Source organism: Sminthopsis crassicaudata, chromosome 2 (genome assembly GCF_048593235.1).
Source record: "Sminthopsis crassicaudata isolate SCR6 chromosome 2, ASM4859323v1, whole genome shotgun sequence".
Lineage (NCBI taxonomy): Eukaryota > Metazoa > Chordata > Mammalia > Dasyuromorphia > Dasyuridae > Sminthopsis > Sminthopsis crassicaudata.
This window is the reverse complement of record NC_133618.1, coordinates 51512716-51529309: the sequence shown is the minus strand read 5'-3', so window position 1 is coordinate 51529309 and position 16594 is coordinate 51512716. Positions and strand designations below refer to the sequence as shown.

At 34.5% G+C, this 16594-nt stretch overlaps 1 protein-coding gene across 13 annotated transcripts in view; it reads left to right on the top strand.

Annotated features, from left to right (window-relative positions):
• Positions 1-16594, top strand: part of BANP (BTG3 associated nuclear protein) — a 234790-nt gene that overhangs the window by 60271 nt on the left and 157925 nt on the right. For 9 of the 13 annotated variants that reach the window (XM_074286246.1, XM_074286241.1, XM_074286240.1 and 6 more), the window contains exons 5-6: positions 7150-7272; positions 9277-9452. In XM_074286246.1, coding sequence (XP_074142347.1) covers positions 7150-7272; positions 9277-9452 — 299 coding nt within the window. The remainder of the gene's footprint in view (positions 1-7149; positions 7273-9276; positions 9453-16594) is intronic. The other 4 variants (XM_074286245.1, XM_074286243.1, XM_074286244.1 and 1 more) reach the window with 1 other exon arrangement.

Here is a 16594-nt window from a genome sequence, read left to right as displayed (position 1 = left end):
TCATTGATCAATTGGAATTGGATTAGCTCTTCTCTTTGTCGAAGATATCCACTTCTATCAGAATACATCCTCATACAGTATCATTGTTGAAGTGTATAATGATCCCCTGGTTCTGCTCGTTTTACTCAGCATCAGTTGATGTAAGTCTCTCTGTATTCATCCTGCTGGTCATTTCTTACAGAACAATAATATTCCTTAACATTCATATACCATAATTTACCCAACCATTCTCCAATTGCTGGACATCCTGAATCTTTACTCTTGATGACAAAGCATTCCTGTCAGTTGTTTGGCTTAAAACATTTTACCTCCTTGGGTGCTTTTCTTATATGTTTACTTCTCTGCAATTCTTTCTTAATCATCTTAGTTCAAGTTTTCCTCACATTTCATTTGGACTAGTTAAAAAACTTCCTAATTGAATTCTCTGAATTTGCCTTCTCTTTTCTATGATCCATTTTCCACATGGTTACCAAATTGAAATTCCTAAAATACCTGACTCCATTTATCTCTTATTCTAGAAGTTACAGTGACATTCTTTTGCCTCTCATATAACTTACAACCTTTTTTTTGTATGTCATTTAAAGTCCTTCAAAATTCTAAGCTTGTTAGCTAATATTACTTCTGATTGCACATTACTTCTCTTTACATACTCTGTAAGCCAATTGACATTCCCCATACATGATCTTCCATTTTCCATCTTCCACTTCTCACAGGTAATGCATTTCCTATACCTAGAAGGCTCTGTCTTCTCAGTTTTGCCTTTTGGGAACTCTACCTCCCCTCAAGGGTTAGCTGTGATACTCTATCCTATACCTTCATCCCATGCTCCCTTTCTTTGTCCCCTTGTGCAAAGAGTTTTCTCCCTTTATTCAATTGTATTTTAATGCACCTGTATTTTCAGAAATAGAGTTTAGGAAACCCAAGAAAATGATGTTCTGATAAATAAATGATTAGAAGCCTGTGAGAGCCTCGTCAGTAACTTTGACATGTCTATCTTTATGTGTCACCTGGAAGAAATTAGTACAGATGGTTAGATAATTCTTTGATTTGACTTTTGCATATTTAGGACATTTGGTATATTACTCTGTCGAGTAATATACCAAATGTCCTAAATATGCAAAAGTCAAATCTATAGTGATCTATAGAGGGAAAAAAAAGAGGCTATAACCTTTTGCCCTTAAAATTTTTTTTTTTTTTTTAGATTCTCAGGCTGTTTTTCTTCTGAGTGGATATTTTCATGAAGAGACGAAAAAGAAAAAAAAAAACAAAGCTGAGGTGGCAAAAGACTTGTCTATGAGTATACTGTTCCTGGCCTATCCCTGCTTAATTTAGAGGGTGTGACATCTTGCTGATTCGGATTTGGGTCTTTTTGAATTGCTCCTATTTAGATTTGGCTGCATTCATGTAATTTGTCATTGTTGGTGGGCTTTGAAGATTTCCATGTTGGGTTTTTAAAATTCCAATCCCCAGATTCTTAAGAGCAAGTAAAAAGAACACGGAGTTCTATCAGGATGTTTCTAGAAATTGAGTTAGGCCAGGGAAAGGATGCTTCACTTGTCAGCTTCTCTGTGTTAGTTGCCAACCCTTAACTACAGTTTCAAATTGATTGGACTTTTGCCTCAAATCACAAGTTTCAGAAAGTAAAGAAAATGGAAGAGAATGTTGATGTTGGAGCCAAGAGATTGGAATTTTTGTCATTGACCCATTGGGAAATTAGCTGGACCATTGTTGGCAAGCCATTTAATACCCTGGTTTTCTTTTCTACAAAACAAGATATTCTCTTAGGCTGCTAAAACACTGATTTTTAATAAAAAAAAAAATTGACCTAATCAGTCCTATTTTTCCCATATACTCTTTTTTCCATTTTAACATAATATTTTATTTTCCCAGTCACATGTAAAACTATTTTTAAAACTTTTAAGTTCTCTTCCTTTTTCCCTTCCTATATGCTCACCTATTAAGAAGGCACATGTGAAGTTCCATAAAAATCATGTTGAAAAAGAAAATATAGATTTCCCCTACCAAAAACCAAAACAAAACAAAACAAAAAACTCTCAAGAAAAATAAAGTTTAAAAAAAAATATGCTTCAATCTGCATTCAGACACACTCAATTCTTTCTCTGGCTATGAATAACATTTTTCATTGTAAGTCTTTCAGATTAGTCCTGGATCACACAGCTGATCATCCTACATTGCTGTTACTTTGTACACTTTTCTTGAGCTCATGTAGGACTTCCAAAGTTTTTTTTGAGAGCATTCTACTCATCAGGAAAAACAATTCGAGAACATCACCATTAATATCTCCCATATGGTCTTTTTTTAAATTAAAGCTTTTGATTTACAAAACATATGCATCGGTACTTTTTCAGCAATAACCCTTGTAAAACTTTCTGTTCCAAATTTTTCCCTCCTTCCCCCTACCCCTTCCCCTAGATGGCAGGTAGTCCAATACATGCTAAAAATATATGTTAAATCCAATGTATGTATACATATTTATATAGTTATCTTGCTGCACAAGAAAAATCATATCTAGAAAGAAAAAAAAACCTAAGAAGGAAAACAAAATACAAGCAACATCAACAGAAAGTATGAAAATGCTATGTTGTTATCTCCTATATACTTTTGGGCCACATAGTTTTCTTTGATTTGGATAAGACATTTGAAAAATTAAATTATCTGATGCTCCAATATGATTATTGTTTATTAATTGAGTTTAACTGGGGTTTTTACATCCTTTTACTTATATTCACATATTTATGTGAATCCTGAATTTTAAAGGAGTAGAAAAGAAGTAGGTAGGTTTGTGGCCTGGAGGATTGTTCCTTAATGCTGTGGTTAAAATATCACTTTTTAGACAAAACCATCCCTGAAGCCCCTATTGATAAAGTTGTTTTTTTTTTTTTTTTTTCTTTTTTCACATAACACCTAGTTCTCTGATGCACTTTTTTTTTAAAAACATAAATTTCTTTTTTTTTTTTCCTTTTTTAAAAATTAATTTTATAATTATAACTTTTTTTTTTTTTTTGACGGTACATATGCATGGGTAATTTTTTGCAACATAATCCCTTGTACTCACTTCTGTTCTGAATTTTTCCCTCTTTCCCTCCACCCCCTCCCCTAGATGGCAGGCATTTCCATACTTATTAAATATGTTATAATATATCCTAGATACAATATATGTGTGCAGAACCGAATTTCTTGTTGCACAGAACGAATTAGATTCAGAAGGAATTAGATTCTGGGAAGAAAAACAAAAATACAAACAGTTTACATTCATTTCCCAGTGTTCCTTCTCTGGATGTAGCTGATTCTGTCCATCTGATGCACTTCTGCTGAAGTGTTTTATATCATAGTGACCTTTCTTAATGTCATTCTAATGCTAGACTTGTATTGTAATTCTCCCAAAGCAAGGATTATGTCTCATTTAAAATTTTTACCTCAATGATACTATGTGGAGTATACTCTGTAGGTGCTTAATAAATGTTTATTGAATGAATGAGTAATATGTGGGCTATAATATAAACCTATGGTAACAAATATTTGTATAATTGCAAGCTTGTATTTCTCTATTTCTTACCATATTTTCTACCATATCAGTAATATATTTTTAGAGCAAACTTACTCTTTTTTAGGGTAAAGATTAAAGTTGCATGGTATTTCTGTTGAATTGGAACTTCTCGTGTCCTATAGTAAAGTAAACCATTTGGTGATCAGCTGTTATTACATACTTAATATAAATTATTTATAAAAATCATAATAGATGCTGTTTTATATTAATGTAGCCAATAGTGTGTTAAAGGTGATCATATTATAATTACATGCACTACGTTGGAAGTGAAATGACACTTCAATATCCATACAAGCAATTTTGACAGATAGTCATTTTTAGGTGAGCATAGTGTCTTTAGTTCTAATGCAAAAATATAGCAGTCATTATAAAATGATATATAAAGCTATCTCTGCTGACTCTATAGGTGTATTTTAGAAACTTGTACATTCAGAAGTCAGTACTATCTATCTAGTTCATAAAGAATTGATAAGGCAAATTTTCTTCATTTTCCTTCTGTGTTTAACTTTATTACCTACTTTCTCATATGTAGATGGATTCATTGATCCTCGTGGAGGGGAAAGAATGCTAGACTTGAAAGTAGCAGACCCTTTTCAGAATTCTGTCTTAGATATCTGTCTTCTAGTTGACTGATCTTTGGGAGTCATTTAAACTTTAGTTTTCTTATTTGTCAAGAGGGGATAATAGGATTTTCTCTACCACTTGCTAGGGCTGTTGTGAGGGAAGCACAAGACATAGACTTGAGCTGTATTGTTATTATTTACTGTATGGCACTGGATGCTTAACATGCTATATTGAGGTCTGAACACTTCTTTGAATAAGGAGCTCCTTAACTACACTTAGGGAGCAGGAGATTTGGGAATATTGTCCTATTTCAGAGATCCCATGTCCCAGCTAGAAAGCACTACTCAGATTCCTTTTTACTAATAAGGGGCTAATGGATCCAGTAACATGAAGTCTGAGGATTTAGCAGTGTCTGCTGTTGCACTGACACTCATGCATCCTAACAGCATTACTGTGTCCTCTCTCCATAGCTACTTATCTAAGCTGTGTTCTCTCTCCATAGCTGGTGTCCTAAAAGCATCACTGTGCCCTCTCTCCATAGCTGACTTCTCAAGTACATGTCAGGCCAAGGAGCTTGCTATTGCTTGCTATCATCAGTATTTTAGCAAGGTGGTTGGATAGTATGATGGATTGTTGAAACATAAGTCAATTAGTGATTTTAGAAAGAAGGATCTTTTCCTCTGTTCTCTCTGTGAGATGATTACTATTTGCCTATTTTTTTCTACTCTCTTCTCCTTCCCCTCCATGAAAATGGAAACCTCCTCCAGGCCTTAGTGTGTATCATGAAAAGATATGGTAATGCATTGTTTCTAATATTGTTTCCACACCAGTAACATTGTAACTGTTTCTGATCTTGAACTATTTGACAATGCTAAACTTTGGGAGCAAAAGTTTTCTGAGTTGTCAGTAGCTGTGGCTATTATTATTTGTTACTATGAAGTCTTCTCTCCCCTTTGACTCATCAGCCTAGTGTATAGAGATTAATTCTACTTTATTAATACTAATGCATATTTATTTCTAAAGTTTTGATTGTAAATTGATCAATAGAAGGAAATTATTTATCTTTAGTCACCCAGTAGCATAACAGCTATCAGCATACTCTTTGGACTTCACATATATTAAAAATTGTTTTCATATGTAATTGGAGGAAAAATTCATATTAAAAAACAAAACAAAATAAAATACTCTTTGGACTATCAGTCAACAAATGTTAGCCTACCAATTCCTTCTGCTAAATTATACAGAATATATATAATGGTCTTTATGTGCAAGAAATTGTTCTGAGGGATGGGAAGAGAAAGACACCTGCTCCTTCCCTCAGTTTCTACTTGAAATCAGGAAGACTTATCTTTCTGAGTTCATATCAAGCATCAAACACTTAATAGTTATGTTACCCCGGGCAAGTCACTTGACTCTGCCTCTGTATCAGATCTGTCCCATGAGTTGGACAAGGCAATGACAAACCACTCCAGTATCTCTGTCAAGAAACCCCAAATAGATTCACAAAGAGTCACACAACTGAAAAATGATTGAACAATCACATATACATAGATAAGTAAATAGAAGATAATTTGGGGAGGAAGGAGATCTTTAACTTTTGGATCCTGAAAAAAGGCTTCTTGTGGAAGAGGTGGCATCTGAGATGAATCTTGAAGAAATACAAAGATGTCAACAAAGCATTTATTAAACACCTACTACATCCTGGGCACTGTGAAAAAGGAGAATATTTCAGGCATAGGAGACAGTAGCTGATATAGATGCACTGGAATGGGAAGATAAGAGTGTCAGGTCAAAGTGGTAGATAAGGAGTCCGATTTGGCAGCAACTTCCAGTTCTTCAAAGGGAACAAGCATTTATTAAAAGCTTACTATGTTCCAGGCTCAATGATTTAATTAGTGGGAGTATTCCTTCCTTCAATGTAAATGGCAAATCTTCTAGTAGGTAGTCACTGAGAGAAGTTGTGGCTAAGATTCCACCTGCGTGCCAATCTTTTGGTAAGAAGTCTTTCCAGACTTTAAAAGGCTAGTAGTAAAGAATGGCTTACAAAGCCCTTGTCTTAAAGCCTTTTCAGTTTGAGTATAAGCTTAGGAATTTGCCTTCCAGTGGCATATAGACTTTATGAACTTAGCATCACCATCCACATATCACAGCTAAGACTTTCGTGAAGGCTAATGTTGATTTATTGAAATAGTAAACTTGTTATTTAAAATGAATTTTACTCTATTGGGTTTTAAATGGCAGTGTCTCCAAATGCCCAATTTAGGTTAATTATTTGAGGTTATTTTTACTTAACTTTCTTGTTCCCAAGAGCAGTTGAGTGATCATTTCTCAAACTTAAATTTATGTCTAGTTTTAAAAATGTTTTTAGTATAATTTTTCTTTATGGAAGTACCATAATGTAAACCATTTTATCTGCTATCTACATATATTACTTCCCTTCAGAGAAGAAAATTGAAGTTTCTTTGGCTTTATGGTTTAGAGAGATTTTTCTATAGAATTTATCATTTTAAAATACCAATGTTGTTCTGTCAGTGGTCACCCACCAACTTGTATAATTCTAATAAAATTAGATATGATTGCAAAAAAAATTTGGTAATTCTTGGAATGGGTAGATAAAAAAATCAATGAAAACTTTAGGCTTTGGATTATAAGAGGTAGCTGTTAGAATGGATAAAGATTACAGTAAATTTTTAAGTTATTTCAAAGTTCTTATTGAATGAAGGTAGTGTCAAGTCTTGTTTATCTTAGTCACAGATATGGAGAATACTTTCAGTCTTGGAGTTTCATTTTTTTTTTTGTCACTCAGTATACTGCTTGTGGGATTCTTTTGGGGGTGGAGGTGGGAAGAGGGTCTTTTTCTTTAAAGTTAGTGAAAAATTTGAATTTCCTATTCCTATTTCTATAATTCAATACAATTAATACAAATAATAGAGAGTTGACCTTATTGGATTAATCTAATGTACAATTAACATGTTGTTTCTTTAAGTTATTTTTTCTTTGTGATTTTTGTTTCATAGCGTCGTCCCCCAGACTACAGTAATACTGAACAATGATCGACAGAACTCCATTGTAGCCAAGATGGTTGGGCAAGAAGAACCTTTGAGCAGGGCAACGGATTCCCTGGAAAATATCCTTAGCAAGTCAGTAGCCACAGCACCAATCCCACTTCTCTGTTTCCATTTGACACTCTTACCCGTCTCTTACCCATGACATTCAAAAGACCAAACTCAAGATTCTATTTTTTTTTCCTATTTTTGTTATTGCTAAGGAAAAAACCAGAATGTATTTGCATTGCTATAGGCATTGAAACTGTCTAAAAAAAAGAAACCACATAGACTTTTTGTGTGACTACTTTTGAAATTAGAACTTAAATTATTGAGTGCCATTGTCCTGACTCATGCTATAAAGTGGGTGATGTGGTATAGGTTAAAGTTTTTTGATTTTTGGAACTTTTAAGTTCTGAGTTTAGCTCAGATATTGAGTTCTTACAAAATATTCAGGGAATTGTTTAAACATTTCCTTGATAGTAGAATGAGATTACTCATCTTATTCATCAAATATTCATAGGAATATTTTTCCCCCACTTGTCTATTGAGAAAATTGGCCATCATCCAAGATACTTAAAATGCTAACTATTTTCTGAATCAATAGTAGCAATATTAAAATGTTTATACCACTTATTTTTCAGTGAATTCTGTGGGCCTAAGTATTTGATGACTTTTTCAAATAACTGTTTTTTTTTTTAATAACTTTTTTTAGATTAAAAAATATGAATTTAAGAATACTTAGGCATAGGGAAAAGCATACAGGTATCATTGTTATGTTCCAGTAATTTACTTTTAGTCATCCTAACAGTGACAAACTTGCTTTCTCCACCCTCCATTCCAGAGATAACTTTTCTGCCACTTGTTTCCCATCTGCAGCCTTATGACATCTTGAGTTGCTTTTTTCTACCAAACTTTCTCTATTAGCAAACTGCTTCTTCTCCCACTTTTAGTGTATCTTATTGTCTTGGCCTAATACTGTGGGAAACCAGTTGGGTCTATGGAGAACTGGCAATGGTCAGGATAGGAAAGAAAGTGACAATTTCCCTGAGCTTTTCTCTCAGTCTGCTTTATTAATAACTTGAAATGGAAGGATTGATTTGTCTGAGTATCATTGAGATAGGATACCTGCTGCCCTGCCTCTATAAAGAGCCCCAAATTGGATGGTCAGCATTGCCCTATTATTCTAGTCCCTTCCTTTATATGTCATGCAAAGTGACAAGAATATTGTTTTCTTCTCCAGAATCTCATTGCTATTCACCAATGCCAGTTAAGGGATTAGGAATGAGTCAGTCTAGAAGTTTGCTATTAAGAGAAGGTGAAGAAGATATCAGAATCCGTTCTCAGCTGTCATCTGGTTTCTCCTAGTTCCTTTTCTCTCTAAATGTCTGTTCTCTTTGACACTGAGATGGCTGAAGTGCTCAGTAAAACCTTTGTCTAGTGGATTATCTGCTATTTGATTATCTCCTTTCTGCTTTCTTTGATTGTGTTGGGATCATCAGAATTTCAAATGCTATAGCAGCTGTTAGAGTAGTTGACATCTTGCACTGAATTGACATAGAAGAATTCTCTAAAAACACTAACCTCCTTCCTCTTCCCTCCCTCCAACCTGGTATTTTAGAAAGAAAGAGGGTAAAAAATAACATTGAGCTCTTTCACTTGTTAATTCTCTACAGGCTGCCCTAGGGGTTCAGAAGCCATGTTCTATGTTTTGTCATAGAATAAATTTACCTGAATTATTATTTGGTGATGAAACTAGAACTTAAAATAAGTCACAGAGAGTGCAGGCTTTACTTTTTTTATCTTCAAAATATGATTGACATCCTTAGATTTTCAGATGGATGGTTTTTGCTTGATTCTGATATTAGTATCATGGAATTGCTTTTGAATGTTTCAGCTTTCTATCTTGTTACTTACCCCTTCTTGTTATTGATCATAATATGACATGTGGTGCCATCTAGGAGAATGCTTTGATCTGTATGAAATATAAAATCTATTCTTTAAAGAAAAAAAAAGTCCCAGTGATTCAATGTTAGACTCTTCCTTTTTTATTTATTCCTTAAATTGACAAGATGTGGGTCTGCTTTGTTTCTGTTTCAGTGCTGTTCCTGCACGTAGGCAAAACACCATAGTGGTGAAGGTTCCAGGCCATGAAGATAGTCACAATGAAGACGGGGAGAGTGGATCAGAGGCCAGTGACTCTGTTTCCAATAGTGGACAGTCAGGAAGCCAGAATATTGGAAACAATGTTACTTTGATTACGTTGAATTCAGAAGGTATGTCGTATCTAGTGGGTGTTAAAGGGGTGAAGAAAGCAAATGAAAATCGTCGGGTTGAGTTAAGACGCTACTATTTTAATGAATTTCCTTTGATTCTTTTGTGGGGTGATTTTTAGCATAACTGTTGCTCAGTTTCCTGTGGCACTTAAATAGAATTTTTATTTAGGATACCATGGTAAATATAATTCAGATCAGGTCTTGATAGTTTTTACATCATTTCACAGGCATTTGTGGAATTATCTTTTCAAAATTATGTTTTATTTAGTAGAAATGAAATTTTGGAAATGGAATACTCAGCATTGTGTTCATAGCTCAGAACAGAAATAAAATTTCAGAATCATAAATTCTCAAAGTTCAGAAGGTACTTACAGACTATATCTATTCCACTTGGACTTGCACAAGAATTCCCTGCATAAGATAGCTGAGAACTGGTCATCTGGTCTTTTCTTGCAGAGGTCCCTTTATTATCAAGAGCCTAACATCTACTAAAGAAACCCAATTCTACTTGGGTACAGCTTTAATTAGGAGGATTTTTTTTTTTTTTTTTTTTTTTTAATGTCCATCAAGTCTCAGTTTTTCTCTTTGCTGCTAATACCTACTGTTTCTAATTCTTTCCTTGGGAGCCAAGCAGAAAAAGTCTAACCACTTTAAAGAAATAAAAAAATCAATATGTCTTTATAAAATTTCTTACTCCTTCCCAAGGAGCCAGGCTTTAAAATAAATAGTTAAGAAAAAAGAAAGAAAGACAAAAAAAGTTAACTAAAGTGAAAAAAAAATCTGACTTTTATGAAGTGTTCTGGGTAGGAAGAAAAATGTCTTCTCATGTGGTTTCTTTGGGGCCAAGCTTGGTCATGATGATTTTATAGCTCTAGTCTTTCAATCCTATGGTTCCTCAAATACTAGAAAACAGTTACCAGGTGTTTCTTCCTTCCTGTTTTCAATTTCTTCAACATATCTTTCAGTGGCTTGAACTTAAGGCCTGTCGCAATCTTGGTTGTCCTTTGAAACTAGGCTTTCTCTTCAGTTTATCAGTATATCTCCTAAAATGGAGTGACCATTTCTCAGTAGACTATTTCAAATGTGGTCTGACCTGGGCTAGGAATAGTGGGACTATCCTTCTCCTAGCCTCAGCCATTCTACTTTCTTTTTGTGTAGCAGGAAATGGAAGCTGCTTTCCACACCTTGTATTTCTCTTTGATTTGCAGTGTATTGTGATATCCAGATTTTTTTTTTTTAATAAAGCAATAATATTTCAAAACCTCCCTCATTTTATACATACTTAGTTGATTTTTTTTTTTCATCGAAGTGTTGAACTTCAAAGTTATACATATTAAGTTAATATTAAATCAGTCTTTTTAAGGTTATAGAATTTCTGGCTTTCTTCAAGACTCTGTTTCCTTTTGTGATCTCTCCACCTCAGCTTTTCTTCCTCCATTCCAAATATTACTCTCTCTCCTAATTGTTAATCTACCTTCCCTAACAACATTGTTTAAAATTTACTAATTTTATATTTTGTATTTTCTTGTTTGTATACTGCTTCCTCTACCCTCCCTATCATCTCTGAATGTAAACTCCTTGAGGACATGTACTTGTTACTGTTTTTTCCTTGTATCTGTAGGACAGTGCCTGGTACATGGTATGTGCTTAATAATTGCTTGTGGAATTGAAGAGTTCTTTCACTCCTTCTGAATTTACAAATCTTTGAATAACATTGCCTTTGAAGAGGAGGACAAAAATGTTTTAATATGTTGGTTGCTGTAATCTATTAAGCTATTTCATGGATTTGGAATTCTTTAGAAAAATAAACAGTATATTAACTTTAAATATGGTTTCCTTTATGTAAGATTCTCAAGAGGAATAGGTCTTCATTTGTCTTGTCAGTAATTTTTGGGATGTACAGAAACTTATTTTAGGCACAGAGTGTCTACAAATTTCAATTAATAGCTTATATAAGACAGAATTGAACCATGAACATTTAATTTTCTGCATTTCTGTGCATTAATGTATGTGGCATTAATATAATTTATTGAATTTCATTAAATAAGAAAATGGTAAACAGAAAGAAGCATGAAAGAATCAAAGTTATATGATCTAGACGCTGAAATTCCAGAATTTCAGACTTTGAAAAGGCCCCCCAGCTCATCTGGTTCAGCTCATACTTGAAGTCCATGGTCACTTGGTCATTTTTACCTTGTTGCCTACTGGGTTTTCTTATTGTTGCTTTATGTCATAGTGTTGTTTTTTTTGTTTTTTGTTTTTTGGTGGTCCATCTCCTTGATTCAGTCTGAGCTTCTACTCTACCAAAATCTATAAGTCTTCGCTTCAATACTATGTGCTTTTATTAAGCTTCTACTTTTTGGAAGGTCTTGTGCTAGGTCCTGGCACACAAAGCCCAAAATGAGACAATTGTTATCTCTAAAGAGTTCATATTTTCCCAGAGGAAACTCTGTATTAAATGTCATTTTATTAAGGTTAATAATGCATATAGATAACATAGTAAAAGCATGAGAGATAAAAACATAGTTCATAGTATTGTATAATGAATATCTTCCAGGCATCCCTTTTAGATTATAACAGCCATTTTCTAGAATACTATAAGATCTTAAGGGATCCTTACAACAAGCAGATGAAATACCTATTATGATTTTTATTTTGTAGATGTAGAAACTGAAGGTGAAGGAAGTTGTTGCTTGCCTGGTATCACAGAATTACCAAACCTTTAGGCAGAATTTGAATTCAGCTCCTCCTGATTCCAAATCTAGCATTCTGTCCACAATCTTATATAGAAATTGCAGGTCTTCACTGATAGATGAATTTTCTCATGTAAGTTCTCATAGAAGTTCCCTCCAGTAATGAAACTGTAAACATGGATGAATGAGACCAAACCCCATGTTTCTTAATGCTTCATGGCCAATGATACTGTTGAACTCATTAGTGACTTCTACTGGTACAGTATTGTAAACTGTATTCCTTTAAGCATTGCCACTCCATTCCTGCATTTTAGAGACTATGTTATTTAGAAAGTATATTATGTAAACTTCCATAACATATTCTTTTGAGAGGTTTGCAAAGGACAGCCTGTGAACACATAAAGAGTGTAATGAGACCACATTTTTTCAGTTCATTTCTTAGTTTTCAGGTGTATTATCTCTAGAACCAGATGACAAGTCACAAACTGATCCCAGCTTATGATGCTGCATTTTCCTGAAAGTTCCTTTTTAAGTCATTTGTTTGGAATTTAGAACACATTTTTCTGCATGGTGGTTAGCTTCTTGGGTTGGACTGTGGAAGCTTATTGTCATCCTATGGAAGATAGGGTTGTTAGAAAGTGCTTTATAAATAATAAAGTAGGGGCAGCTAAATGGCACAGTGGATAGACTGTTGGCCCTGAAGTCAGGAGGACCTGAGTTCAAATATGGTTTCAGATACTTAACTCTTCCTGGCTGTTTGACCCTGGGCAAGTCACTTAACCCCAATTGCCTCATTAAAAAAAAATAGCAATAATAATAATTAAAAAGCATTATTATTATGACTACTAATAACTAAAGTTATTATTACTATTCTAGAACTCAGTGAGTATATATTGTTTCTATGGAGAAAGACCTTTTGAAATCCATTTTGGAATTCCAAGACTGTGTCTTCCTAGATTGTGAGATAGTCTGAGGATTGTGTGATATAGGATAGATGTGAGAAGTCTGGTATAAGTTGCTGCTGGAGCTGGAGCAGGGGCGCTGGAGTGGGGGAAGGCCCTGTAGGTACCTTGTACTCTAAACTCTTTGCCCTAAGAGACTTGGGCTTGGGGCCACCTCCTAGTTTTTTGATTTCTACCATGTCATCTCAGGTGAGAGTTTCTCTTCTTCTTGACCTGCTTGCCTATTCTTTTTCTCAAACTTTGCACTGAGCCTTTTTGAGTTTTTCAAGAGAGCAGCAGTAGAAAATGAAGGGGAGCATAAAAGATATTGCTTCCAATTTCCTCATTTTTATTTTCTCCTCAGAGCTGACCACAAGTGTTAATAATGATTGGTGTTTGAATACACTAGAAAGATGCATTAAAGAATTAAGATTAATGTACTTTTCAAAGGGGCTAACCCAATCATTCATCTTAAGATCTAGAGCAGGGTGGGGAGTGAAAAGCAGGGTGGAGCCTTGGAATTAGGGTTGGAGAAGGCTCTGGGTTTAATTGTGAAGATGGGGTGGGATTTGGGGGGGGTGCAACTGATTCCATTCTCTCAGCACTGAGAATGGAATGGTCAGTATCAGAAGTGGTCTTAGGTGTATAATCTCCTTCTGTTTCTTTTCACCTTCTCATTAATTTTGCGTGAACCACCTCTCCCCCATCCTCCACATGCAAGTTCAGAATTTCAGTCTACAAGCATTTATTAGGCACATACTAGGTATCTGACACTGTTCTAGGCATTGGGATTAAATGACAAACTCCTGTCCTCAGAGAGTATATCTTTACCTTCTTACCTTACAGAAGGATGAAATGGGAGTCTATAAATATGTGCAAAGTAATTATGAATTATAAATATAAGACAGTCACAATTATTAAATCGTATTAAATCAATAACACATTAAATAGAGTACTGAGAAGGAAAGGGAAGAGTTTGAGAGTGTGGTTCTCACAATAGGCTATGAAGGTAGAAGTGGAAATGGGGAGTTCTGGTGTCTGCTGAAGGGAGGATGTATTTATTGTTGAGAATTGCTTGTATTATCTCATCCAAATTGTAGTTGTACATTTCCTATCTGGAAGGGATCGAATGCCGTCCTCCACTGAGCCTTCTGTTTGTTTTGTCTACTACTTAGCTTCTTGACACTTTGAACCCTGGTATGCTTTTGTGATCAAAATTGGCTTCCAGAGCTAGGCGGGAGATAAGGGTAATAAAAAACATTTTAAGGACAAGAAGCTGCAGAAAAGACAGTCTCCGTCCCCTACCCCCCAAGCTAAACATGATAGCTTAAAGAAAAATTGTGATGATTTAAATACAATTTCTAACATCTTTATTTAAATTTTCTAGTTTGTCAGACATAGGTTTTTAATTACATGTACTTACTTGTCTATCTTTATGTAATTGAGTTTACTATTTTGCTAACTAGAATGGTTATTTTGCCTGAAATGATTCCTCTGGAGCTCCAGACTAATTGTCTCTTGTCAGTCATTGGCAACTCTCAAAGCCTTTTCTTCCTTATTTGATCTTTATAACATTTTCAAGGAGGTGGGATCCCAGGACATGGCATGAGCCCCTTCATTGTTGAGGTAGTTGACATATAAATGACTTTATCAAAGTCTCCTAAATAGAAGTATAGGACTCAGAACTGATTTAGAGGTCAGGGTGCTCCAGGACAAATATGGAATTTGCAAATGAAATATTTTTAGTTGTTTCTCCTTTGTAGATGTACAATGTGAGCAGGCAGAATTGGTGACAGGAGCAAGAGATATCGGTCTTAGTAAATTACTCTGAAGTTTTGGAGGGAAAAAGGAGTTTTCCAACTGTTTTGCTCACATGGCTAGCTGTTGGTGAAGTCCCACTGGTATTCATAGTGTTGGGAAATGATTGGGCAAGTGTAATTTTTTGCCCATCTCATATGGATAGTGGTTAGAGGATGTGTACGTTGATTTTGGGTCCAGTTCTCTTGTTGTAATTTTATGCACTTCTGGGACAAAGTATAATTTTAGGAAATGAGAATCTTATGTACACATAAGACACACACAGGAAGCCAAACTACTGATAACCCCAAGAATGGGTTCCTTGTTTCCTAAAGGGAAATCAGCTTAGCTTAGGCTGTCTTAACATATGTGTAACTCCTATTACAGGAAGCCTCATGTAAATTAAGGGAAAAATTGATACCTATCCTCTTGTTTTCTCTTAAAATGACCTGTATCATTTACATTTTAAGAAGACCATGATATATGCTAATATATGGATGGAAAATTTTTCTAATGTGTCATGTTATTAGAAAAAAAATTACATTTTTGGATTTGTAAGTTTCATCCATCTGTCACTATCCATAAAAGGTTAATTCAAGGTGGTATATGAGTTTCAGATTCTGGATTCTTGTATTAAAAATTTTAGTCTGGGAAGAAAGTTACCTTGTAGGAAGGTAAATTAATTTTTGCAAGGGGCTTTCACTAATAATGTCTCTGCTTTAGTTTTGATCCTATACTTAGAAAGACAGGAATTGTATTTTGGAATTATTTTATTATAGCCCTCCTAAGTGTTTATATGTTATGATTCATACAGCTATGTCCTTGAGGACATGTATTTATCCCAAGAAAATTTTTAATGCTCTGAAAACATTTGCAAGAGTTTTTCCTTTTAGATATGATTGCTTGGCATAGATTATATTCAGACAGATGTGATTTTTTTTAAAAACATGATTGCTGTATATGTAAATGGTGAAAAAACAGCTAATCCATTAATGTCCCTTGGATCAGATTTACTTTGGACCTTTTGTAGAATCATCCATTAAAATTTTTTCAGTGAGATTTATGTGATGGGAATTGGATTAGTGTCCTCATCACCCCCCATGACTGGAAATAGCTTCGCTCAGCTGTAGGGAATGTTCAGTAGGCTAGTTGGTTCCAGAAAAAATTGCATGATTAACATAAAACTCCTAAAGAATGATAGACTTGTCCTCTTGATTTAGTCATTTTATTTCTTGATAAGAGCCAAAAGTTGCAACTAAGCAGCTTGCTCTTATCTTCTTTTAAGAAAAAACTTAAATGCCTAAAGTTGACTTTGGAATAAACCAGATCTCAAAGTGGCCATTCTCTACCAAGTTCAAATGGTCTGTACTAATTGCTGTGTAGTCTTTAATGAAAATTTGGAATTGATTCTGCGATATCTAGAAGGTCCTGCGGCTTGATGCCTCGTTGTGTGATGTGGTACTGACTTCTATCATGTAGCAAAAAGTCTATCAAGTTATGCCCCATAGGGTTGCTTTTTAATTGGGCTTCTTGGAAAATTATACGTTCTGATTTAACTAATTTTCTTCTTAACAAAGGGTTAAAACAATTCCCTCTTCTTTCTTTTTTAATTCTTGTAGAAAATAGGCTAACACCCATTTAATTGAATAGAGGACAATAGACATAACCTAATGATATATGCTGATAATATTAGCAGTATCCCTGAGGTCTT